The sequence below is a fragment of the Scophthalmus maximus genome, chromosome 10 (assembly GCF_022379125.1).
Source record: "Scophthalmus maximus strain ysfricsl-2021 chromosome 10, ASM2237912v1, whole genome shotgun sequence".
Lineage (NCBI taxonomy): Eukaryota > Metazoa > Chordata > Actinopteri > Pleuronectiformes > Scophthalmidae > Scophthalmus > Scophthalmus maximus.
In genome coordinates this window covers 6836387-6861941 of record NC_061524.1, presented here as the reverse complement: position 1 = coordinate 6861941, position 25555 = coordinate 6836387, and the positions used below count along the sequence as shown (strand labels likewise).

The 25555-nt window shown below is 43.6% G+C and overlaps 1 protein-coding gene across 4 annotated transcripts in view; it reads left to right on the top strand.

Annotated features, from left to right (window-relative positions):
• bcl11aa (BAF chromatin remodeling complex subunit BCL11A a) overlaps positions 1–20703 on the top strand; it is a 48517-nt gene extending 27814 nt beyond the window's left edge. For all 4 annotated transcript variants that reach the window (XM_035607115.2, XM_035607113.2, XM_035607114.2 and 1 more), the window contains one exon: positions 14872–20703. In XM_035607115.2, coding sequence (XP_035463008.1) covers positions 14872–17117 — 2246 coding nt within the window. In that variant the 3' untranslated portion in view covers positions 17118–20703. The remainder of the gene's footprint in view (positions 1–14871) is intronic.
• The last annotated feature ends 4852 nt before the right edge of the window (positions 20704–25555 follow it).

Below are 25555 nucleotides of genomic sequence, written 5' to 3'. Positions count from 1 at the left end.
TCATCTTGATGGATATGTAAAAACTTTGAAATGTATCTATTCAGTAGGGAAAGGAAAAAAGTTCTGCTTTTTTTCTGATTTGGTTGCGGTGGTCCATAAATCCGTCATGCCCCAAAACTAATGACGGGCATTTGATGCTTTCATCACTCAATCATTCGACCAATCAACTTCACTGCCAGAAAAGGAAGAACTGTGATATTGGAGGCTTTGATGACTATGTTTTATGTCGTCTAATGCCAGTGAAAGACAACATTAACCTTTACATTGTGACTGGATGCAAATTCTTGAAAAGTCCGGCATCATACCGTCCGTCATATCTGCTGGACCGACATGACAACCACTGAAAAGCAACCTGGCGCATTCGTTTTAATGTGACTGCCTCCTCACAGAGAGATGCTTCCAGAGCTCATCTAGCGCCTGCTTCACCTGTCTCATGGGAAACAGCAAGACGGATCTAGCAAACGTGTAAACGGATCTAGCAAATGTGTAATTGCGGTTGGATTGCTTTTTTAATTTTTTTTGCGAGGATATGTTGTTAATTTGCTTATTTGGCAAGTTGATAGTGAACGAATCAATAAAATGTTAAAAGAAAACGTGTTTGTTTTCTGCCACACAGCATAAGGTCCCGCTCATAGTGTCTTTACAGAATTATTAAAGCAGGTTTATGGTTCAGTTCACAGCGGCGTCACACAACAGTCAGTCTTGCAGTGTGATGGGTGACTTTGGCGGCATCAGTGCGGTAAATATTGTTAAAAAAAAAATTGCGGGAAATATTTACTTTTTTGGGGTCCTGTGTGGCCATTCCCAGATTCTGCAGGACTGAGGCCCTGAACACTAACAGGTTTTTCCCATGGGCTGAGTGACCTTCTCATCAGGAAGCATTTTTCTAAAGATTGCCTAACAGCTGTTATGAATATGGTGGCCTTGTGGATTGTTAAGGGCTAATGAGGAGAAAGACATCCTAAAGATACTGTGTGTGTCTCCGTGTGTGTGTCTGTCTGTCTCTGTGTGTGTGTGTGTGTGCGTGTGAGACCCTGAGAGCGTCTGAATGTTTCCTCTTTCTTACTCGTGTTCTTTCACGTTCTTTTATCACGAGGCCATAGAAAATACTGCTGAAGTGCTGAATGAGTAGCTGTTAATGCTGAACAAGGTTTGGTCCAGGAGTGGGTGTGTGTGTGTGTGTGTGTGTGTGTGTGTGTGTGTGTGTGTGTGTGTGTGTGTGTGTGTGTGTGTGTGTGTGTGTGTGTGTGTGTGTGTGTGTGTGTGTGTGTGTGTGTGTGTGTGTGTGTGTGTGTGTGTGTGTGTGTGTGTGTGTGTGTGTGTGTGTGCTTGTTGGATGATGAGTGATCTATGTTTTTCACCCTCTTTTTTTCCTGTTCTGAAGGAGACAAAAACAGACTGAATAGTAAAAGTGAAGACAAGAAAAGGGAGGAGGCAGCGAGAGAGGCAGAGGGCCCGGACATAAACAGGTACGCCAGGCGTACCATCTCTAGGAAAGAAGTTGCGTCGCCGCGCTTTCCGCTCTACATCGTGTCTGAACTTGACCTGGCGTGATTACCGGCGCTCTCCGCATGCGAGGAATGGGGCCAGTTTATCCCGGAACCTGAGCTATTTTTCTACCTGCCTGCATTCGAGTGTCAGGGTTATAAAATGCACATCTGGGCATGCAGGGGAGTGCGAAGGGTGTCGGCACCGCCTGAAATTAGCAAACAGTATAGAATAGTGGGCAACACGGTGTGTGCAGAGAATTCAAAGTTACAGTGACACGAGACAGAAGGAGGGATGATATGAGAAATAAACAGCCCGGCAGATGTTTAAAGTCTGTTCTAGAGCTCGTCCATAACATTAGAAAGAGACAGAGACGTTTCAAAATGACAAAAACTGCTTATAATGATTCATGGTGTCCAGTGCAGGTGTGTATGGACATAAGGCCTGGTGGCTGACTGTAAATCGTCCAGGTGGTTAGACTTTAATATTGCATGTGCAGTTTAATCCCGTGTGTGTGTGTGTGTGTGTGTGTGTGTGTGTGTGTGTGTGTGTGTGTGTGTGTGTGTGTGTGTGTGTGTGTGTGTGTGTGTGTGTGTGTGTGTGTGTGTGTGTGTGTGTGTGTGTGTGTGTGTGCGTGCGTGCGTGCGTGCGTGCGTGCGTGCGTGCGTGCGTGCGTGCGTGCGTGCGTGCGTGCGTGCGTGTGTGTGTGCGCGCGCTTGCTTATTTGTCCTCCCATTGTTTGCATCCTATAATGAAAATTTTGTACAAAAAAAGTTCATACACAGTTGTATGTGATATATTTTTTTTAATTCCCTGTGCAAGTAGTAAATATGATAGTAACACATTCCAGACTCTTTCTGTAAAAACATTGTGCAAACAGGTTTTGTACCCACTCGCCCCTGAAGTCCCCTGTTTCAGATTTTCTTCCTTGTTGTGTAGTTCATAGTCGAGAGCAGACAGGACATTAGGGAAGAGAGTGATGCAACGAGCCGCCCACGCCATCAGGGCGCCCGTGCTCTAGTAATATTAATCCCGTTCCAAATCGGCTGTAAAAGTATTACAACACACATGAACATCCAGATTCAGTATGAAAACGTTTAAGATGTCAGAAATTACAAAAAAATCAAATCAATTCTGTGGAATCCAAAGTCTTTTTGTTTGTTCTACACACTCTTCACTTTGACAGAGAGCAACCTGTGGACACTCTTCTTCCTTGATCTCAAGGGGGAAGTATGGTTTCTCAATTATCCTCGTTTGCCTATTCCCCCTCTCCGACCTGTGGCTGTATTTACGCGAACGCCCATTTTATCCATGGCTTTTAATGGCATATAAAAAATAAAAAAAATCACTTCGCCAACAAAATGCCCTCTCCTAATAGCTTTTCAGAGCAGTTTGGGAGCTGTTCGGGGTTTGGTCATTAGTGGACCATGAGTGTGTGTGTGTGTGTGTGTGTGTGTGTGTGTGTGTGTTTACGTGTTTACGTGTTTACTCTATGTCTTTGTGTGTGGTATTTTGGACCAGGCTGAGAGGCGCTGCTAGGTCGTCCTAGGTGGGATAAGGGTTGGTGGAGGGTGGGGTGGGGCACCCGGGCTGCGCCCATGAGGGTGGGGTTGTTTAGGAGTGTGTGGTGCAGCACTTAGGCCATGCTGGGCCTGATGGGACTGCCAGGCTAAATCACTAATGGAGCATCTTTGGGCTCACATAAACACACAACAACAACAGAAATGCTCACACAACTTTGTCACATGCATGTGCAATAAGATGCCTCCGCCCCGCTCCACCTCTCTCTCTCTCTCTCTCTCTCTCTCTCTCTCTCTCTCTCTCTCTCTCTCTCTCTCTCTCTCTCCTCCCGCTTTTCACACTTCTCAATTATTTACTGGCCTTTTTGTCCGCTGCTGGTGGCCAGGCCCCAGGCATGTGTCAGTCTGTGTGCGCAAAATGAAACGAATACCACTTCACACACACAAACAGGAGCATCCATCACAGGTCTTCCATCATTCAGAAATGTCGCCCTGCGCCGCACACTCGCGCAGAAGTTGCCCGGTCGCAGGCATGGTTTCACTCTCACAGCCGCAGAGAGTACCACACCGTGGGGATGGTGTGCTTCCTTTGTTTTGTTTCTCAGTCGAACTTCTGAGCATTTTCTTCGTCCTGCGATGGTGACCAGTGTAGTTCCCGACCCTCGCACCCCTAGATGTTTTTATTCTTAAATATATTCCTGAAGTGTGAGTCGTCCCCCTTATCGATATTGTATCCATATTTAACATTAACGATGGTATGAGCTGCAAATTCTTTTTTTTGGAGGCTGAGCTCTGTTCAAGACCAAAAGCTATTGAATGTGAAACCAGAAAAATAAAATCGAGAAAATGAAGGTTAGTTACAAACAAATCCAGGTAATACGACTTCTGCAATGCACGTGCCAAAGGTAGCAATTGCATTTGGCGATCGACTTTGGAGCGGCCACATGTTCTCCTTTCCACATCAGTGGTTGTGACACCCTTTTCTGGCGTTTTAACACGATTTTATATAAATATCTGTAAAGGTGGTAAAGTCGGTCGTTCAGAATAACCTGGGCAAATCCATTTCACACCGAGGACGACTTGAACCCCACAAATACCAACCGTCACTCCCTTTCCAGTGGATGGTACCAGTGGTTTCACACACGCACGCACACATATAGAAAGAAAAAGAAATCTCTCCATCATCTGACTTTGGTTCCAGCCCATGCACACCTTGTTTCTCTTGGAGGGCGAAAGATTTCCTTTGGCGACGAGCGGGGGGCTTTTCTCTCCGGGAGCCGTCACAGCTGCCTTGCACAGTAGAATGAATTTAAAGAGGCAGGTAAACTGCTGCTCGCTTCGCATTAACAGAGCCATATATTTAGCCTGTCTCGCTGGCCTTTTTCTTTTTTCTCCTTTTTTTTTTTTTTTTGCTCCCCTCCCTCCGTTTCTCCGTCTCTTTTCTCCCTCTGCTCTCAGTTTTTTTCTTCTTCTTCTTCTTCTCCCCGGCCTGCAGAAAACGTCTGGGGGATCGATAGGGCTCTCGGGGTGTAGCGACTGCAGCTCTAATGAATCAAGACTACAGTGTTTGTTAAGTAGACGTGGCTGTGAAGGACTGCTGGAGGGGAGTTTGTCTCCGTGCTTTATCTCATCGCAACCCTCCCTTTGCTGTTCGTCTCACGTGGGCAAGGGAAGGGGGACCAAATCTGGGAACTGTAAATTCAACCTTCTCACATATATTCACCTCTTTTTGCCCTTTGGCGGGAAGATTCTTTGTGCAGACAACTACAAATGACATGGAGGAGTTTGCCTTTTCACAATGGAAATGGTTCCATCCTGAGTGTGTGCAGATGATGCTGACTTCAGTATCAGTTCATCACTCAAATTTGAAAAATAACCTGTTGATTTACTTATTATCCTCGCAAAAAAAAAAAAAATGCTGCTGTTCTGGAGTCAACCGTGAAATCCTCTTGTGAACTGTGAACTAAAATCAAATGCCGGAAAAAGGAAACAAAAAGAGAATACAACTCCTAATGCACCAGAGACCCACCTGAAGTTCAAGCCTAGTCTGAAAATAGAGGGGGAAAAAAAGATTTCTCATGTTTTTCCTTTTTGCTGCAGCTTAAACTATATCTCTCCAAGGCCGGACAGTGAGATGGTGGGAGGCTGTTTGTGTGAAAAGCAGGATCCTTTGTATTTCCTCTCATTGCTCCTCCTCCTCCTCTTTTTCTCTTTCACCACAAGCAAGAGCTATCTAGGAAAAAAAAGAGAGGCTTTTTATCGCTGATGGCTAATAGTCATAAATTTGTATTAAATATGTCCTCTATCGATTGGCCTTGCCGGATGAATACAATTAAAGAGACGGCGCTGAGTGCTTCCCACCTGGGAGGGGGGGATGAAAGGATTAAAAGAGGTGGAGGGATGGATGGATGGAAGGACGGAAGAATATGGGGAGGAAAAACAATGAGGCGAAAGTGAGAGCGATGGATGGACTGAATGGAAAGACGAGCGACTTGGTTTTTGACTTCTTCGGTCGCAACTTGTCCACGTGTTGTGAATGTAGAGCGTGTGTGTGTGTGTGTGTGTGTGTGGGCAGCAAAGGTGTGTGAGAGTGTATTTTAGTCACCCTCACCGTGCCTTTCCTCTTTCATTACCCCCTCCCCTCCTTGATTTCCATGATTCCTCCTCTCCTCTCCACTCCTCTCCTCTCCTTCTCCATTCTGTTGGCAAATCATCAAGACGAAAAGGGGCAGTGAAATGTGTGGGAGGTGGGAGGTGTGGAAAAGAGAAAGAGGAGACAGAGAGAGAGAGAGAGAGAGAGAGAGAGAGAGAGAGAGAGAGAGAGAGAGAGAGAGAGAGAGAGAGAGAGAGAGAGAGAGAGAGAGAGAGAGAGAGAGAGAGAGAGAGAGAGAGAGAGAGAGAGAGAGAGAGAGAGAGAGAGAGAGAGAGAGAGAGAGAGAGAGAAGACAGCCACCTGTATGCAATGTTGATGGACAGATGGAGGGATGAAACCAGCTGAACGGAGGAGGGATTAGATGAAGAGAGGAAGCAGTGTGTGTGTGTGTGTGTGTGTGTGTGTGTGTGTGTGTGTGTGTGTGTGTGTGTGTGTGTGTGTGTGTGTGGGAGAGGGGTGTGTTTGTGTGTGTGTGGGAGGGGAGTGTGTGTGTGTGTGTGTGGGAGGGGTGTGTGTGTGTGTGTGGGCCTCCGGCCAACTGAGGTGTTTGCTCGGCTCAGAGTGATCTCCCACTGTGGTCACTGCAAGACTCAGACACACACACACACACACACACACACACACACACACACACACACACACACACACTAATAACTGAATTGTCCTGCTTGGCAGCTGTTGCAGGTCCCTGCAGATCTCTCAATACCAGACTGGCTTTATTATATACTCTGTGTGTGTGTGTGTGTTCAGTGACCACCAGCCTTTTGCATATACTAAAGAAAACCAGCTTCCTCTGAGCTTGTGCTCATGTGTCATCAGGGCTTTGTGACGTGAGGAAGTCTTGAATGTGTGTGAGCAATCGCTCCTAGGAAAAATTATATTTGTATTAATTAAAATTTCTAATTCATTACATTCCTCACACTTGAAACTGATTTTGCCCACACTTTATTTTTGGCGATTGAAGTTACAAAAAGCTGATTTTGGATATTACTTTTTTTTTTTTTCCTAAGTTGATAATCTATTTTTGGGGCAGAAACATCTTCGTCATTACAACTTTTTTAAATCATTTGTGATCATTTTCACCCTAGTGCTGATTTTCAGCAATTACATCACACTTCACAAGCACTATGGCGTAACAACTTTATCTTGTCTTCACTTCATTCTGTCGTTTGCTTCGAACTGTTTGAACGATTGAACGCCACCTGTATCTGAGGAGCGATTCCATCGTGACCGTTTCTATGGATTCATTCATGCCTTTAGTCGATGCTTCCAGTCGACGCTAAGGAGATGAGGCTGCTGATTTGAACGGGGTTGTTCCAGGAAGGTCAGTTAGAGAAACAGATCGACGGGTTTGAAAAGAAATACAGCTGTAACTCTGGAAACATTATCACAGTGACAACGATGTTTTGGCCTGTTGAGGTCACCACTGTGCAGACAGTAGAATTGCCCCACGCGGGTCACAGTTGCCCTGCTGGATTAGGGTGTGTTGCAGGGCCTCAGAAGTTGAGCCAGGGTCATATTTATCGTGGCTCTTCTGCTGAGCAGAATCCAACGTGCGTCGTGTACCTTGAAGAAACCTTACGATTGCAAAGCTGTCAGATTTGGAGCACATTGACATAAAGTGATTTCCTTTATCGAGGTAAACTGTGTGTCTGATAAAGGATCTAATCAGTGAAATAGCTGCGTGAGTCCTGAAGCGAGAAGTTTCTTCAAAACCGACCAGAAGTGACCACATTCAAACACCAACCTGCAACAGATTAACAGTCGGAAGAAAGTTTCTGCATTCAGGGTTTCAAGAAGAAGTCCACAAGCTGAGTCATTGAGAATTGTGTCAGTGAGTGTGTGTGTGTGTGTGTGTGTGTGTGTGTCAGGACCAAGTTTCCTCTTTCAAACCCTTGTTTCTCTCTCTCTCTCTCTCTGCTCACATAAGTGCTGTAATTTGGATGCTCTGTAATTTCACCATGGCGGTTTAGGGTTAAGTGGAGGCTGTCCCTGCCATCATGAGTACCGCTCTTCCAAATGGACACACACACTCGCTCATACACACATGCACACACACTGGATCATTGCTGCATTGCGCTTGGATACTTCTACAAAGGCCAGTCCATTTAATTACATTTATAAACACAGTTTAAAGGCCCGGGCTGTGTCATTAGAACTTTATGAGATACATTACTTTGTCTCTCTCTGTGTGTGTGTGTGTGTGTGTGTGTGTGTGTGTGTGTGTGTGTGTGTGTGTGTGTGTGTGTGTGTGTGTGTGTGTGTGTGTGTGTGTGTGTGTGTGTGTGTGTGTGTGTGTGTGTGTGTGTGTGTGTGTGTGTGTGTGTGTGTGTGTGTGTGTGTGTGTGTGTGTCCGTCAAATGAAGAGAAAGAAAAAAGAAAAAGAAACTTTGTCACACGGCACATATAATGGGTGGCTGGATGGGCAGACACACAAACAAACACACCAGCCCACATGGATGTATGTGCGCCTACACACACACACACACACACACACACACACACACACACACACACACACACACATACTACAGTAGATTACTGGTGAGAGAGTTGTACATAGCACAGTCTGTAGCCCAGCAGGGATTCCACACAGTGAGACAGAAGGTATTGATATATCCCACACATAAACACACACACACACACACACACACACAGGACAGACGGTATTGATATTTTTCGCTCATCGGCCTCGAGTGTATGGCTGTTCAGAGGAATCACACAGATACACACATTCTTGCACACACAGCATGTGATCAGACAGGCTCAATAATCCATTGTTGTTTTTGGTAATTCAAATCCATAGTTTTCTCCTCCATAAAAATAGTAGATCATTATTGTCGGGCCTTTGGGCTTGTTGATTGGAACTTTTTTAAAAGTTCTAGCTGGAATTTAAAATAGCTCCATTGCTGTCGCTGGTGTACTGTGATAGGCAGTCGGGCCTGTAAACAGCCTATTTGATCTTAATCACAAAGTAGCCAATGATAACACACCATGCGATGATGTTTTGAAAGCTTAAGTGAAAGCGCAACCCCCGACACTGGTAATTCAGATAATAAATTGAAATTCAACTGTCCATAAAACGGCGTGGTGGCTGCAGGTGGGATGCAGAAATGAAGCCTTATTTTTTAAAAAGAATTAGAATCATTCCTATTTTGGGGGAAGGTCAACGAACCTTGGCAGGAACCCTTCCCCCGTATTCATGTATTGTGAGGTAGCTTCCGCAGGTTCGTCGTCCCTCTTCATTGACTACACAGCCATTCTCTTCCTTGACATTCACGTGCTCTCCTCACTGCAGTGTTTTTAAGAAGCTTCTTTGATGCAGGCTCCGACTAGTAGCCAGTAATGGAGGCTGATTTCCTTCCAAGCAGAACACTGCCCTTTTGAGCGATTGCAGTCATGTTGTTATTTGTCTGCGCCGCTCTCCTCGGTGAGCAGACAGGACACCAGCTGCCACTGTTTGCATTCCAATTGTTTGCTGTCCAGTTAGTAAGAAAGCTTGTGCATGGAGGAGAACATGATTGGGGGGAGTGCAGAGTCTTCCTGCTGGACACTACTTTTGCAGGATTTAGCGCAGTCCATTCGTAGTGATCGTTTACAAGGGCCCAAAAAAAAAGGATTTACAGGAAATTTTATGACAATTTACTCAAGTATATAACAATGTTCTTGTGTTTTGGTCGGTGTCCCGAGTTTTTTACGAGCCTTAAATTTATACTCGACCACCATTGCGCTTCAGAGTTTAATGAACAGGCTTTTCAAATGGTTTCATGTACGAGCCCAAGGGTCATTGACTTTCCTCCGCTCGCACAAGGACGTGCAGTCTCGAAATTGAAATACGAAAAGAATCATAATTAGGGCAACAAGTTTTTTTTCACATGACAACAATGATATGGTTAAGTGCTTTTGGGCAGTAACACAGGCTGTTGCAATAGAACCACCACTGTTGCACTCTAGTGGGTGATGGTGGAGGACGGAGGGGGGGGGGAGGTGTGCAGGGAGGCTGGGTTACGACAGCAAAGTCGATAATGTCCATGTCCTGCAGAAACCATTTTAAAGTCATTTGCTCCGGTATGGTCTGCTCCCACTCCGAGGGTAGTGCATCAGTTATGGCACAAATGTAAAGTCATGAGATATGAGTAACTGCATGTGTCACTGAAAATATATATGGATTGTTATAGAGGGAGGGGGAAGGGGAGGGCGATAGAGACATGAACAGAACTCATTACCACACAATGATTATGTTCATGTCACCAATGTCCCCATTATAATTACTATCAAATGTGAATATGATAGAGATATTCATATGCCATATATTGCCCATTTGACATTCCGCCAACTCCTGGTGATTTGCCTTATTTGAAAGGAATATTGCGACAATTTTGGTGGGATTTTTATTCTGTTTTTGTGACCAGGCAGGTAAAGAAAATTAAGGAAACCAACACATTGCATTTGTCCTCTAATTGCCCCAACCTTATTTTCTTAGCAAGCACACACTGCTAGTTTCAGGACTAGAAAAACCTGAAAAACCTGCAGCCTTTGCTTAATTACCGTGGCGATAAATGAACATATTCCTCCAGATATATACATATATATATATATATATAAAGAAGCAAATGCCTGGTGAGGAGTTAAAAATAGTGGAAAATGAAATTCTAGTGAAATGGCCAGGTATCCCTTTAAGGTAAAGCAGGATGTGATCAGGGGTGAGCGGTGATGCCCAGATGTAAATATAAGCATCAGGTCCTGAAAGCCTGAGGCTCAGATAGAAATCCCAAATTGTATTAAGGGACATTGTCTCTCACTCCCAGTATGCGTACCTAATCCTGTTTCAGCGATGTTCCATTACCTCAATTACTATCATCTCACCCAGAGGTGGACTCGGCCAAGGACACCATCAGGAGAGCCACCGATGGGTGGAGAGAGAGCGGAGGATGAGGGAAGAGGTGGGGAGGGGATGGCTGAAGAGGAGAGAGTCCGATGTGGCACAAAGAAAGAAGGATGGGAGAAAAGAAAGAGGGAGGAAAATGAGATCAAGTGAGGGAAGTTATACTCTAGAAAGAAATGAGCACAAAAGATAGACAATAAAAGAAGGGGAAAAAATGATAGATGCTTCAAATTCATGCACAACCAGTAAAAAAAATACTGGAAGCCAAAAACCTGGCATCCACTTTTGTTTCGCAGCTGGTTGGAGAGGGATGTAATGGAGACAGCCCAGCTAATTTACAGGACAGAAAGACTGGATGAACAACAGGCAGTTTTTGCAGACTGACATGTTCTGGGATGGATTCACGATTCTTTTACAACGTAAATGTGTCGCTAGATCCGTGTGCTGTCATCTCAAATGTACACACTTCACCACAAACCGGCCTGAAATACTCCAAAACATGTGGATGCGTACACAGTCCTGCACATCGGCAGCTGAACGCGGTGACGTCGTCCATGACATATGAGGCCAAGTGTGCTAGCGTCAACTTTTGGAGGAGGTTTAGCGCATCGAGACACTTGGATTTTGTGTTTTAGATGCTTATTATCTAAATCCATTATCGAGGGGGACTTTAACTAAAAAGTTAAAAAAAACAACAGCCTTTTTTAAAAAAAGTGATGATGACAGTCTGCAAGAATTTAGCATTTATTCCTTTTGTGTCTCACTGGCTGGTTCAAAGTGCTGCACATCCTTGAGAGGGATGGATATGGCCACACACACACACACACACACACACAAAGGAGCCGTGAAACATGAGTCAAGCTGCCTTACTGCCTCCCTCTTCCATCTAGCACATCATAAGTGTCCAGGCAATGGCCGTGGCGTAATAGGACTTAATGCCCGTTCTTGTCACTGCAGCGCGGCTGCTATTGAGTGTTGGGACATTTCTGAAACTGTGCGTGTGTGTGTGTTCTCTGGAGTCTCACTCGTGGCTCTATATGGCTTTGACATTTACCCCCAGGTAAAGAACTGGCTGCTATTATTTCTTCCTCCCTTCCCTCCACCTTCTTCTTCTTCGTCTCCTTACCACAGAGCTGCTGTATCCAAACCCGCAGCAGGTATTTGTCAACTGCGCCTAAACCAAGAGGGAGTACTTCTCTCGCCTCTTTCTTTTCCCCTTCCCGGACTCTTATCTATCTTCATCTTCTGTTCTCCACTGCGCTTTCTCACTTAATTTTTCTACCTCAGAGTGCTGGAGAGTTTGCCTAATGAAGTGGCTGATGGGAGTATATTACAGAGAGACAGAGTGGAGCGGTCGCCTACTCTAAAATCCATTAACCTTACAGTTTCAATCAGCGCGCAGACAATCCTGAGCTACAAGTCAAAAAGGAGCGTATTGCCTTAAGAGTTACACTATTGTACCTCGTGCTTGCGTTTGCTCAATATTTCAGCTGTGAGGACGAATCCTTCCTTTGCTCTGTATTATCATTGTTCTGTCACCGTATTACATTTAATCACAAGTGACACTTTCAATACAGACCCTTTCTATGGATCAATTTTATGCACATACAAATTGCTGACATTTTTAAAGCTTGGGTCGGATTCTTGCACATTATTAGGATGTGATTTCCTAAAGGTTCTGTTGTCCTTCAGTATCAGTATGAACGCAAAAAGGTGTGTCCAGATCATCCAAACAGCAACATCAACTTTTTGAATTCATTTAAAAGCCCTGAAATTATCCAGTAATTCACAAGACAGATAAGCAACGACTAGAGGCAATGGCCGACACATATAATATAACCGAAAGGACCCATTATCCCAGCCCCAACGATTTAGACTGAAAAGGAAAAAATGTATTTTCAGTGCCGTTGGTGTTCAGGATTAGAGTGTACCAACCAGTGGAACAAAGATGAATAAATAATTAAAGTCTCCCTGGACCTGATAACGCAAATGATATTCACAGGTTAGATCCGATGCAGGTGGCTACAATTAGTGGCAATTTGTGCCGATTTTAATGATCCATAATTTAGCTGTTGGTCATGCAGCATAAGCGTGTTTGTGTGTACAGTAGGAGAGACGGGCGGCGACGGGGGGATAGACAGTGAATGCACAAAAGAAGGGAAAATTACAGAAGGTGAGGAATCTCCCATCAAACACTATACAAATAGACACAATAAAAATAGACAGTTGACACACACACGCACACACTTTTACGTGCATAGTTTATGACAAAATGCTATTCTTTTAAACTTCAGCATCATCTTTGTGAATAAGAACATTTCCTTCGTCAATTCAAATTACTAGTTTGTGTATGTTGTGAAGCAAGTGTGTGGAAAGGACATATCATAATTATGAACACAGAGAGAGAGAGAGAGAGAGAAATATATTTTGATGCAGTTTTTTCCACTACAACCTGCTAATGTACAAAAGCTTCCATGTTAACCATGACATTCTTTCAGTATCATTCCTAATTTAGCATGTTCATTCTGTCAGTAATTAGCAGGTGATATGTCCCAGTTTTGCATGTGCTTTACATATTTAGGAAATGTTTAGCTAATTCATTGTTCACGGCACATACATCACAGCAAAAACAGCTTTTTAGTGATTAGCATCAATAACTCGACCCCTAAAATGGCACCTGTTTATTTGCCTTTGCAATATTTTTTTTAGTTGTTTATGTGTTGTATCTTTTGGTATTTCTGCATGTTGATACAATTATTACTATCAACACATAAACGTCATATCTTCATTTGGATCTAGAATTTGAAAGAGAAAAATGTACATGTTTTGTTTTAGAGCTCATGAGTGGCGTTTTCCCTTTTTGTAGTATTTCTATTATACACAGACAACATTTAAAATCTGTTATTGGTTTAAGTGCATTGTGGCCTGTTTTCATTCTAAACCATCAGTGATGTGATTTAAAACTTGAAGTGACAATTTTCGAAGGCTTCAGGCTCTAAACAAGGTATATTAAGGTGTTAACCTTTGATCTTTGTTGCATTAGTGTGTGGTGATAGTCACACAAAATGTCCAAACAGCTGTTTTCAGGCATACTCCTCAGATTGCGTGTCTATCCAGTTGTGTGTCAGTGTGTGAATGTGTATATCTTTTGTTGCTTGTTCACTTTGTCAGATTTACACACATTGCACTGTGCTCGACAGGGGAAGACTCTGAACGGCAGCAAAGGGGTTGTGTTTGTCATTTAATCTTGTAAACGAGCTGATGGCTGTCCGTTCAGTACCGTAATGAGATTACACATGCATTCCGGGTCCCACCACAGGTCATCGTCGCTGAGGCCATTCAAAGGCAATTATTGTTTTAAATGTTCCTCTTGTCGTCGTCTGAAAGTGATTGGGCATGCTGCACTGAGGGAAGAAGCTGTGAGGCAGGCTGAAGGGGTTAGTTTTTCCTTGTCCGCGAGTCGGAGCACAGTGTGCACAAATAAACATGCATACATAATATGAAATAATTTCTGAAAGGGTTTTTACTTATTGGATTATACTTTGAAACTATATCAACAGTCCTAACCTACTCTTGGATATATTAGGGACACAACTCTGGATACTACAGATTAGATATCACACATAAATGAGGAAGTAGGAATTTAAAGGTCTAAAGGATTCCACTCTGTTGCCTCTCCTGTGTGTATAGTGTGTTTGTCAGCAAGGTTCTGTTTTGGTAGATCTATGGCAAGTGGTCGTCCGCCGGGACAGCCCTGTTTCTTTGTTCTCCTGCTGACAATGGAGGACTCACAGTCAGTCTAAAGGGAGAAATTATGTCCCAGAGCAGTCTGGGAGAAGAACAAATGCACACACACACACACACACACACACACACACACACACACACACACACACACACACACACACACACACACACACACACACACACACACACACACACACACACACACACACACACACTACTTCTCACATGCTACTCATGTGGGGCATGACCTCAATAAGAGCTACTCTTGTATTTGCGAAGCATTCAACACCATGTGCCACTTTTAAAAACGTTAGGCCTAAGGTTCAATGGACTGGTTCAGCCAAGTTACAGTTGTTCTTCATGGATTCTGTACATAGTACAGTATATGTGCGAAAAAATTTTTTTCAAAAATGAACAGCAATGCAGCATTTCAAAATCCTTGTTTCAGTCTTTTTTGCTAAACTGATTTACATGGATAATGTGTAATGTGCATAAAGTCTGGTGGATGTTAAAGGTGTTTCATAGATTTTTCAGTTACAACTCCTCCTAACATGATTCTTTCTTCTCTGTCATAACAGGTAAGGAGGAGCCGACCACCTATACCTGCACTACATGTAAGCAGTCTTATGGCAGTGCTTGGTTCTTGCTGCAGCATGCTCAGAACAACCACGGCTTCCGCATCTACCTGGAAAGTGAACACGGCAGCCCTCTCACACCACGGATGGGTGGACCTTCCTCCCTGGGTGGGGGTGCAGATTGCCCTTCTCAGCCTCCCCTCCATGGCCTCCATTTGCCTCCCGATGCAAGCCCTTTCAACCTCCTCCGTATCCCTGGCTCGGGCTCAGGTGGACGGGATAGCATCGGAGCAGGGATTGGAGTTGGCCCAGCTGGCACTGCTGTTGGGGGCCATCATCAGCGTTTCCCTCCCACACCTCCCCTATTCAGCCCCCCTCCGAGGAACCACTTGGACCCCCATCACCTGAGCCCAGAGGAGCTGGCGCTGGCAGCCCACCACCCGAGTGCCTTTGACAGGGTGCTGCGCCTCAATCCTCCTCTAGCCCTGGACCCCCCTGCAACAATGGACTTCTCACGGCGGCTACGGGAACTAGCGGGCAACACCTCAGGGTCCTCTCCTCCACCATCCCCCAGTCGGCCCAGCCCCATGCAACGCTTGCTCCAGCCATTCCAGACAGGAGGAGGAAGTGGAGGAACGGTAGGAGCAGGGGGCAGCAAACCTCCATATCTTGCTACGCCACCCCCTCTTCCAGGCTCTCTGCAGTCACCTGTGGGCTCTCAGACCACTCCTACTACCCCTCTCCCCTCAGCAGGGACAACACCTTCCTCTACCAACCCCCTCAAATCAAAGTGTTGTGAATTTTGTGGCAAATCCTTCAAGTTTCAGAGTAATCTAATAGTGCACCGACGTAGCCACACAGGAGAGAAGCCGTACAAATGTCATCTGTGTGATCATGCTTGTACACAGGCTAGCAAACTAAAACGTCACATGAAGACGCACATGCACAAATCCTCCTCGCCAAACACAGGCAAGTCAGAAGATGGGCTCTCAACAGCTTCCTCTCCAGAGCCTGGCACCAGCGAGCATATGGGCAGTGCAAGCAATGCCTTGAAGTCAGTGGTGGCCAAGCTGAAAAGTGAAAATGCACGCATGCTTCGTGAGAATGGTGAGGAGGAGGAGGAGGAAGAGGAGGAAGAAGAAGAGGAAGAGGAGGAGGAAGAGGAGGAAGAGGAAGAGGAAGAGGAGATAGAGGAAGAAGAGGACCATAGTGGAGAGAGGGCACCCAGAAGAAACAACAGCTATCACTTTGGTTTGAACCTTGAAACAGCACGGCAGCATGAAAACAACGGTGGTATTGGAAGTCGACTAGAAGGTTTGACTGATGAGGGCTCCATCCCTCGGTCGCTGCCTGAGGTGATGCAGGGAATGGGTCTGGCTGCTAGCATGCAGCACTTCAGCGAAGCCCTACATGCACACAAACGGAATGCCATGGCCCAGGAGAACCACCTGCACCACCACCTCAACAGAGACCACCACCACATTCGCGAGATGTGTGATGGGAACTCTGTGCTGGAAACAGATCGTGGGGAGGAGGGCGCTGTCTCAACAGTGAATGGGCGGGGAGCATCCCCCAACGAATCTGCCTCTGTCGGCCTCTCTAAGAAACTGCTTCTGGGTAGTCCTAGTCCACTCAGCCCTTTCTCCAAACGCATCAAGCTGGAAAAGGAATTTGACCTGCCAACTCCCACAATCCCTAACACGGAGAACGTCTACTCCCAGTGGTTGGCTGGCTACGCCGCTTCCCGACAACTAAAGGACCCTTTTCTGAACTTTGGGGATTCCAGACAATCGCCGTTCGCTTCATCGTCCGAGCATTCTTCAGAGAATGGCAGTCTGCGTTTCTCAACCCCTCCAGGAGAACTGGATGGTGGGATGTCAGGCCGCAGTGGAACAGGCAGTGGGGGAAGCACTCCACACCTTGGGGGTCCTGGGCGGCCCAGCTCCAAGGAAAGCCGCAGGAGTGATACTTGTGAGTATTGTGGCAAGGTGTTCAAGAACTGCAGTAATCTCACAGTGCATCGGCGCAGCCACACAGGGGAGAGACCATACAAATGTGATCTGTGTAATTATGCTTGTGCCCAGAGTTCCAAACTTACACGCCATATGAAGACCCATGGTCAGGTGGGCAAAGACGTGTACAAGTGTGAAATTTGTAAGATGCCCTTCAGTGTCTACAGCACCTTGGAGAAACACATGAAAAAATGGCACAGTGACCGTCCTTTGAGTACCGAAATAAAGTCAGAGTAGAAGGCCGAACTATGGGACCTTTTCCCCACAGCTATGTCTGTCATTAGTCCCCTGTTTATTCCCAGCTCCTTGTAGATTTGCCCTAACCCCAACACTCCACTTTCGCCAATCTGGTGGAAGCTTAAGACCATGTGCTCGGCACCAGCACACCCCGTTTCCATTACCCATTGAATGCATGATCTGTATCGGGGCAATACTCTTGCATTGACGCAAAACTTCGAGCCTTTCTCTTGTGCAATAATTTACATGTTGTGTACAATTTTCTTTTTTTGAGTTTTCCTTTTCCATTTTTAAGAATTAGTCAGCATGCATAGTATGTTTTTGCTAATCAAAAAAAAGAAGAAGAAAACTTGTCCCTGGTTGGTTAATTGTTGAGTAAATGTGTTGCTGTTTTTCTCTTGTTCTGTTTTTTTCTTTTTATTCTTCAAAAAGAGAAAAGACAAGAAAGATACATCCATGCTGCATACATTCTGTAACACATATCATGTACAGTTTTGTTTTGTAACATGGTAGGTGAACAGTCTTTACCCTCTTCTTACAACCCTGGAAATGCACTTATCCTGATCTTTCTAAAAGACACCATGTTCACACAGGGTTTAAAAACAAAATCATGCATTAGCTTGATGACTAAACCTAAATTAACGACAGCCTTCAAATTTCTTTCAAAAAGACAAGGGTGTGCTCGAAATTTGTACTATCATTTGGTTGAATAAGAAAGAGTGCCTTTGATATCTCAAGACTGCATTGGCCATAATCTTATCTGGTATATGTTTGGGGTCACTAGATAAAGCTAAAAGGTTTAAGCCACCCAGTAAAGGTCCTTGCATCAAGCACCTGACTGCTCAAATGGGCTGTGACAACTCATGATGAAAGATCAGAGAATTCTCGTTAATCATCATTTAGCTACCTATGACATGTTCAATAGGCTATCTTTGATTTGTGGATTTCATGGCAAGCATGGTACAAGCAGTATTGTGTATATCTGAATTATTTGTAGTTTTGTTTCTGGTAAAGAGGTACTTTTGAGTAAGGTAATCTGTAATGTACAATCCTGATCTTGAGGGATATAATGCATGGCTGAGAAGTGTCATGTATCTGCGTTAGCACAAACCTACAACGCTGCTTCGATATGTCAGTGTGTGGAACAATGCATACAGTAACATATGAGCTCCAAGTGAGGCTAACCTTATTAAAAACAGACAGACAGAGAGACAGACAGACAGACAGACAGCTACACAGAACTGAAAGCTTCATACATATTACGGGGATCAGAGGTAATCTCTTTCACTCTTTCACTTACATTTCTAATATCAAAACAGGGTCATAATTATGAATTGCAGAAAAAAGAAAGAAAGAAACGCAAAAAATATATCTGTATTCCAGGGCTCTTGAAAAGGGTGATCATTTTAATCAGTATGCATAGGCTAAAGCAGGGCACAGGTTTTTATTTGCTGTTTGCTTTTTCACCCAAAAGGAGGGTATTTTTTTCTCTGAGTTTCAGTTAAGCTATTTATAGCATAGCACTTGTCAGGCTGACATCTCTCTTTCATTGTCCCACACTGATGCAATGTTGGTACATGGGTTAGGTCTCAAAGCTCGCTTGACATTTATAGGACATGAAGTGCACTGTTTCAATTTTCCCAGTTTACAAGTTAATGCTGAAGGGGGAAAAATTGTTAACGCTGTCAGATATTAAGAGGGTCCCATTGTTAAAAGCAGTTCAAGATGAGACACAATCTGTTGTCAGCAACTCCAGCCTCATGAACCTTGACCTCTGTACCCTTGCCGTTTCACCTTTGACCATTTGTCAGTTTGTTACCCCATAGAAACCCCAGTGCTTAGCCTGGGCTGAAAATTCACCCAAGCCGCAAGGTCTATAGATTAAAAGGTTTGATATGAGTTACTTACAGTAAGTAGCCAGTGCTGCGACGTGGTCACAAAAGGGATGCAGCTCTCATTTGCCAGAGCAACATCAAACATCCAAATTTTGAAGGAGCTGCATTGTAAAACTGTTGTCACCTCCACCTGAATAATCTATAGACCTTGACAGCTAGACTACAAACACTCAAATCTTGTTGCTTACACTGCGAGAATCTGTTTTTGTATAAATCTTCCTTTGATTATAGATATGAAAATAAACGTTTTTGAAAATAACACTTCACTATCTTTTAGGGGAAACTGTATTTAAGTTTTGTTGTCGTTTCTCTTTTCCTCAGCGTCTTGGTGGTGTTCAAGACTCCGATCACAGTATATATGAAATGATAAAAAAAAAAAAAAAGATGAAAAAAACCAAACAAAAAAAAAATCTGTGATGGTTTTGTATTTTATTTTGCCTCGGCTCTTCACAGCTCTTCAGGTTGAAATACAATTTGCATTGGGGAAAGGATTAAGATTATATATGAATATATAATAAAGAACTTAAAATATAGGAAAATGCACATTCATGTCAATTCCTATGCTTAAACACATTTATGGTCTACTTTTTCTGTATTTCTAGAATTGTATTTGAATTCAATGTTCACTTAGAATAGGCACTATAGTATTTATATTGAGGCTCGTATTTTTAACTGTTGCTTGTGCTCTCTAAAGGTATTTACCATACCTTCTTTTGGTAGTGGAAAAAAAAAATCCCAGACTGCCACAGTATATTTTTTTAATTTGGCAGGATAATATAGTGCGAATTATTTGTATGTTTAAAGAAATAAAAGGAAAAACCACAGAAAAAAGCAGCTAAAGTATGTGGCATTGGGATGTGTCGCAGGCCATAAAATGGCTGCCGCTCTGTTTCCTGTCCACAGAGGTGGTTGTACATATCTTCTTTGGTTTTTGGTTCAGACCTCCTCCTCCTCCCCCTCCTGCTGCCATTCTTGTATGCAGTAATGCAAGCTGACGTCAGCCTGTTCTGTTGTGTGCTTCTGTCTTTCTCACCCCTGCCACCTGACGACATTCCAACATCAAGAAGCGAGAGAAAAAAAAACTTCATATGCAGTACATGGATTACGAAAAAACATCAAAATAAATACATTTAAAAAGAAATTAAATGTTTTGCAGTTTTTTTTCATTGCCAAATACTAAATGGTGCTTTATATTTAGATTGGGTAAACTTTCATATGCAAAGCATATTTAAAAATGACCTGGGGGACGTGGAGAAGCCTGCTTGAGTTGAGACTTTTTTGTAAATGGCAATGCGGAATATTTTGTTATCAGCCTTTTCTATTCCTGTTCTGAGAGCTGTTTGTTGTAACTTGAACTTGAACTTTATCTTTTACTATGGGAGTTACTATTTATTATAACCTACATGCTCTGTTCAAAACAGAGACATGGAATGGATCCTTATTTTTAATTTTATTTTTTTTAATTTTATTTTTTGGGCTATAATATAATTTTTTTTCTTTTTTAATGATGGCCACTGGTCATTTGATAAACATAGGTCTTTAATTTCTGATGTACTTTTTTGGGGTCTCTGTTCAGTTGTACTGGGAAAACCACTGTCTGTGTTTTCTGGCAGATGTCTGCATAATCCTGTTCACACACCCATTTTGTCCCTTTATCGAAAAACAATTAATAAAAAAAAATGAAAGTATAATGGCCCTTGTCGCTTATCTCCACTGTGTATGTGTCAAGTTATCGTACGTGTGTGTGTGCGTGAGTATGCGCATGAATATAATTACAACCTACCCGAGAGCCCCTTGGTATGGTTTACCTGCAGTGTCCCTGCTGCTGACATCTAGAGATATGATAACGATGCACTTGGAAGCACTTTAACAAATAAGAATGTACAAACATTTAGTACAGAGTGCAAAGTCCTTCACTCCTAACTATATGCATTTGTGTGTGTGTGTGTGTGTGTGTGTGTGTGTGTGTCGGCTGATGTTTTCTTCACATTCTTTCTCCTCCACCCCCAACCTCACCCTACCCTTTGGCCCTGTACTATATGTACTTACTGACCTCTCTATGTACTTTCTCTCTGCATGTGTGTCTGTGTGTACTCAATCTGAGGAGGTAGATATGCAAGTGTGTCTCCAGGCACATACTGTACCTATGTGTACCTATGTCACTCCTCAAAGTACAGTACAGTATCTGTTGCTGACACACTCACTCTCTCTCTCACACACACACACACACACACACACACACACACCCTATATGAACACATTCATGCTCATTCTCTCACATAATGTACTCGAGTAAATATGATTATGTCCTTCTGTTTGCTCAGAAGTCAAAAAGCCTCATAAAGCTGTCAGGATCAATCAGCACTATGTCTTCCAGCCATCAGCCCCAAAGGGAAGGAGTGGTTTAACAATGTCTTCTGCCAAAGCTTAGCTGCCCTTGACCAGGCTAGCAAACCCAAACTGCTGCCGAGGAGTGTGGGGGAAGACGTCGGATTACCGAGCAGCTCCCAGGTGTGTGAAGGTGTTGCATTTCTTAAAATCTAAACCAGGGTGTGACTGAAAAAAAATAAGAGGTCTGTCAGATTCCCCTCCTTGAATAAAAGCTACAAAAGGTTACAAAGAACATGCAGAATTGAAAATTCAAGAGCCAATGACTTTGACGTAGTTCAATATTGTGAAAGGGTTGAGTGTGGTGGACATGGGAGGACTGTAAGTCTTCATTTCCCACCTCAGAGCAGAAGTTTCCTCCTGGCTCAAATAATCTGAAATAAGCTAAATAAAAAGAAATCAGCACTATATATTTTTTCATGTCCTCTCTCTCTCTCTCTCTCTCTGCCCCTGTGCCCTCTGCCGATCTCTCTCTCTCGCCCTTTCCATGATAAATTAATTGTGTTATAAACCCAAGAAGTATTCCGGCCCTTCTGCTTTACTGGGGCTTTCCTGTGCCGGTTTATGTGAAAAGCATAATGCATTTGTCACCGTTATAAAATCTATACAACCATGACCTGCAGTCCCCCATAAACTCCCATGGATTTGTCTTTGGCCTGCCGGGTTGTAACAATAAGAGATTCTCCAAAGACTTTAGAAAGCATGTTTTCACACCGCTTTTGTCACTGTATGGCCTTGGCACAACAGTGTTCCAATGGAATCTAGATAAAGGAAAAGAATGTTCGTGTATGTATATGTGTGTGTGTGTGTGTGTGCGTGCGTGCTCGCTTGTAAGAGTGTGTGTTTAGTCTGCCTTTTCTTCCCTTGTGCATCTGTGTTCTGACTGATCTATACCAACGGAGTTCATTTTGTCTTGGGCAGCTTCTGTCTGACACGCAGCGGAGTAACTACTTCTATACATATCGAGTGGTTTAATACATGCGGACCACTGTGGGCTATAGGAACCGGCTGCAAAGTAAATGCCTCTTACTGTAATGGACAATCATTGAACATTACTTAGCACATATAATGGCCACAACGCCGTTCTGGCATGTAAGGAAAAAAAAATGAAATTCCAATCAAAGCCAGCAAAGGAGTAATGCATGGACATGACCGCAACGCACTTAACCCCTTCATTACATTACAGTTTAAGTCAGTGACTTAAGAACAGCAGATGTCCATTCTTAACTGGAGGTGAAAGTAACTGTATACTGTTGTATACTTCAAAAGAGATACAAAGCAAGCAAAAATAGGAATGATCAAAACACGTGAGACACACACTCACAAGAAAAATCCAAAGAATCTGCGAACCTCTCGGAACTTGAGCGATTTTCGCTCAAGGAAACTTTTTTGGTCTTTTTTTTATTTTTGGTAATCTTGGCCATCATTATTGTCGGATATGAAAACCTTGCACTTGGCCCAGTGATAGATATGGCTTTCGCCCAATGTCAGCTGGGATTGGCTCCAGCCCACCTCCTTCCACGGCCCTCAAAAGGATAAGCTGCATGGCTAATGGATGCATGGATTGATGGATGGACGATAACCTTGCACTCATCACAGTAATTGCTGAGTTGTAGGAGCATGGTGACATTGCTGCAATCAAGTCCGACGAGACAAGTAGCACAAGCAGCCAGAATCATACAGGTTGTAAACAAGACAGATGGTCTAAAACAATTTGATGTAAAAACCAAATCTGTTATTCAGCGTTCGCCTTGTCAAGTGATTTATCATTAAAGTTACATTCTCTTTCATGTAATTTGATTGGCCAACACTGGACCTTGCCAGAAGATGTTGGTACAATTTAATCCAAAATTCAATTTTTTTCTTAAGGTTTATTGTGGTTTTGCTGAGGTTGCGTTGAGGTTTTTGTCTGTCTGATACCATTTGATCTTGTAATGCTGACCTTTTCCCATATTTCACCAACTGGTGAGTAAAGATTATTTTAACTATCCAGAACAATGGTTAAACTATAAAGATAACTAAGACTTAAAGGCTGACCAGATATGTTGTTGTCACAGGGTTAAGGTGGATATATTTTTATCCATGGCTGAAAAACGAGATAATCCTGTTGGAAAAATACACCTTGCAGAGTTGTGACAAAGTGCCAAATTCCAAAGACATTTGTCATAAGTGGACTGACAAACAGAAGAAGAAAAAAAGCTCCAGGTATGAAGAACAACTTCAGCTTACATCGCATACCTAAGACACATAACAATGGAATGCTTAGGTATCCTGCCAAAACACTGTCGACGGGGATTTCACCAAGTCAAGCTGAAACTACAAGCTGAGTTTTCATATGAGTATTGACTTTAATGGAGGATTTTTTTCCCCCCTGTCTCATAAGCTTGAAAACTGTTTAAACACTGAAGACGGCTTTAATCCTTTAACAACAGCCAGGGCAGCGGTGTGTTTTCACGTCAAACACACGACATGTCACGACGTTGAGGGTCAGAGTTGCTGTGTCTACTGCTCTGTTTTTGTTTTTTAATCTGACCTCGCTGATGTTATGTCATGATGCAGCCACATGATCTGTTTAGACTATTCAAAGGAAACGCTGCAAAACAGTTATTTAATCTTTGGTTGTGCCCTAAAATCGATTTTCCTTCCGCCAGTGCTTTGACTTGTCTCTCGGCCCCGAAAATGATTCGGAGAAGTTGAACTTGTCACCCTGCATGTTGCTCAGACACTCACGCTGACAGTTAAACTGTCCAAATTAGCAGTACTATTTGAATCAGTGGTAAGAGTGGAGTAGTTATGCCGCCCAGACAAGCGCACACATGGTTACACACATGAGTATAAGAGGTCAAAGTCTATTGATAGGAGGTCAGTGCTGGAATGTAAGGTGTAGAAAAGACAAATCAAATAATGGTGATTTATGCCCATGTATTTTTTTCTCTTGTCTCCCACCCAACGTTGCTCCATTCACACCCTTGTGTCTTCAAACCAGAATACTGTATGTGTGGTTTTGTAAGTGAGAATGTGGAGGGTTGACGAGGCCAGGGGAGGGGCGGGCTGTCTGGCCCTGTGCAGGTCATAAGGTCAGAGAGAAGGCTTAGGGGAAGAAAGAAAGTGCCCCCCCCCTCCCTCCTCCGCTCTTTTCATTCTGTCCCTCCACTCCGAACTCGGCCTGAAGTTCAAATTCATTGTCAAAGTGAATGCGAGTGAATGAAAGGATGAATGAATGGGGGTGGGGGGTGGGGGAGGGTCCGGAAGGGGAAGAGAGCAACATGTGTCAAATGTGCGTGTGCATGAGTGTATGTGGTTGTTAGTGGTCACATATATTTGCCCTCAAGCTTCTTTTAATGTAGGGGGAATTACATTTTGAAGCCAATTTGTGCTAAACTGATTTTACATGAAGTTTAAAAGCCCATTCAACCCCGGTTAATAAAAAAACCCGAAAAAAACAGAGAATATAATCAGAAGACAAGTGTCACAAAATGAAATTAATTTAAGCTTTGTGTCATTAACTTTGCTCTTGTCTCATAAATGATCTCACACCCATAAACATTGTGTCTATTACCTCCTGTTCTAATCATAACAATTATCTGGCAACTACAATGTGCTTTTAAACTGTTTATGACGTCTAATGAGTGCCACTTCAAGGACACCGCTATGTATTGGTCATTTCGACTTCAGTCACGAAGAGTCATTAAACAGCAAATATAGCCGCGGAAACTGCCTTTTTACGCTGTGCCTGAGTAATTTGACAAGAAGAAAAAAAAAAGCACACGCACCGACTTCTAGATGATGTTCAGCGTTGTATTATCTTCCTTGACTGCATTCTAACCCTCTGACCTCACGGCGCACTGATGGCAGGCGGCTGTAAGGGGATGTACAGAGCTTGGATCCTCCAGGGTCATGAAGGGCCTCCCTCTGATCTCTGACCCCAGAAAGAGGCCTCGCCTGGCCAGGCCAATGGAAAATCCCTGGGGCCTGAGCTGGATAAAAGGATGTCCAGGAAAGACATGGATTATCAGTGCCCATGTGTGTACGCGTGCGCGCCCGTGTGTGTGTGTGTGTGTGTGTGATGACTGTCTTGTGTAACAAAGTTCAGGACGCACACATTCTAACACACATATGCACACAGGGGCTGTGTAGGTTAATTGCAGCTACACA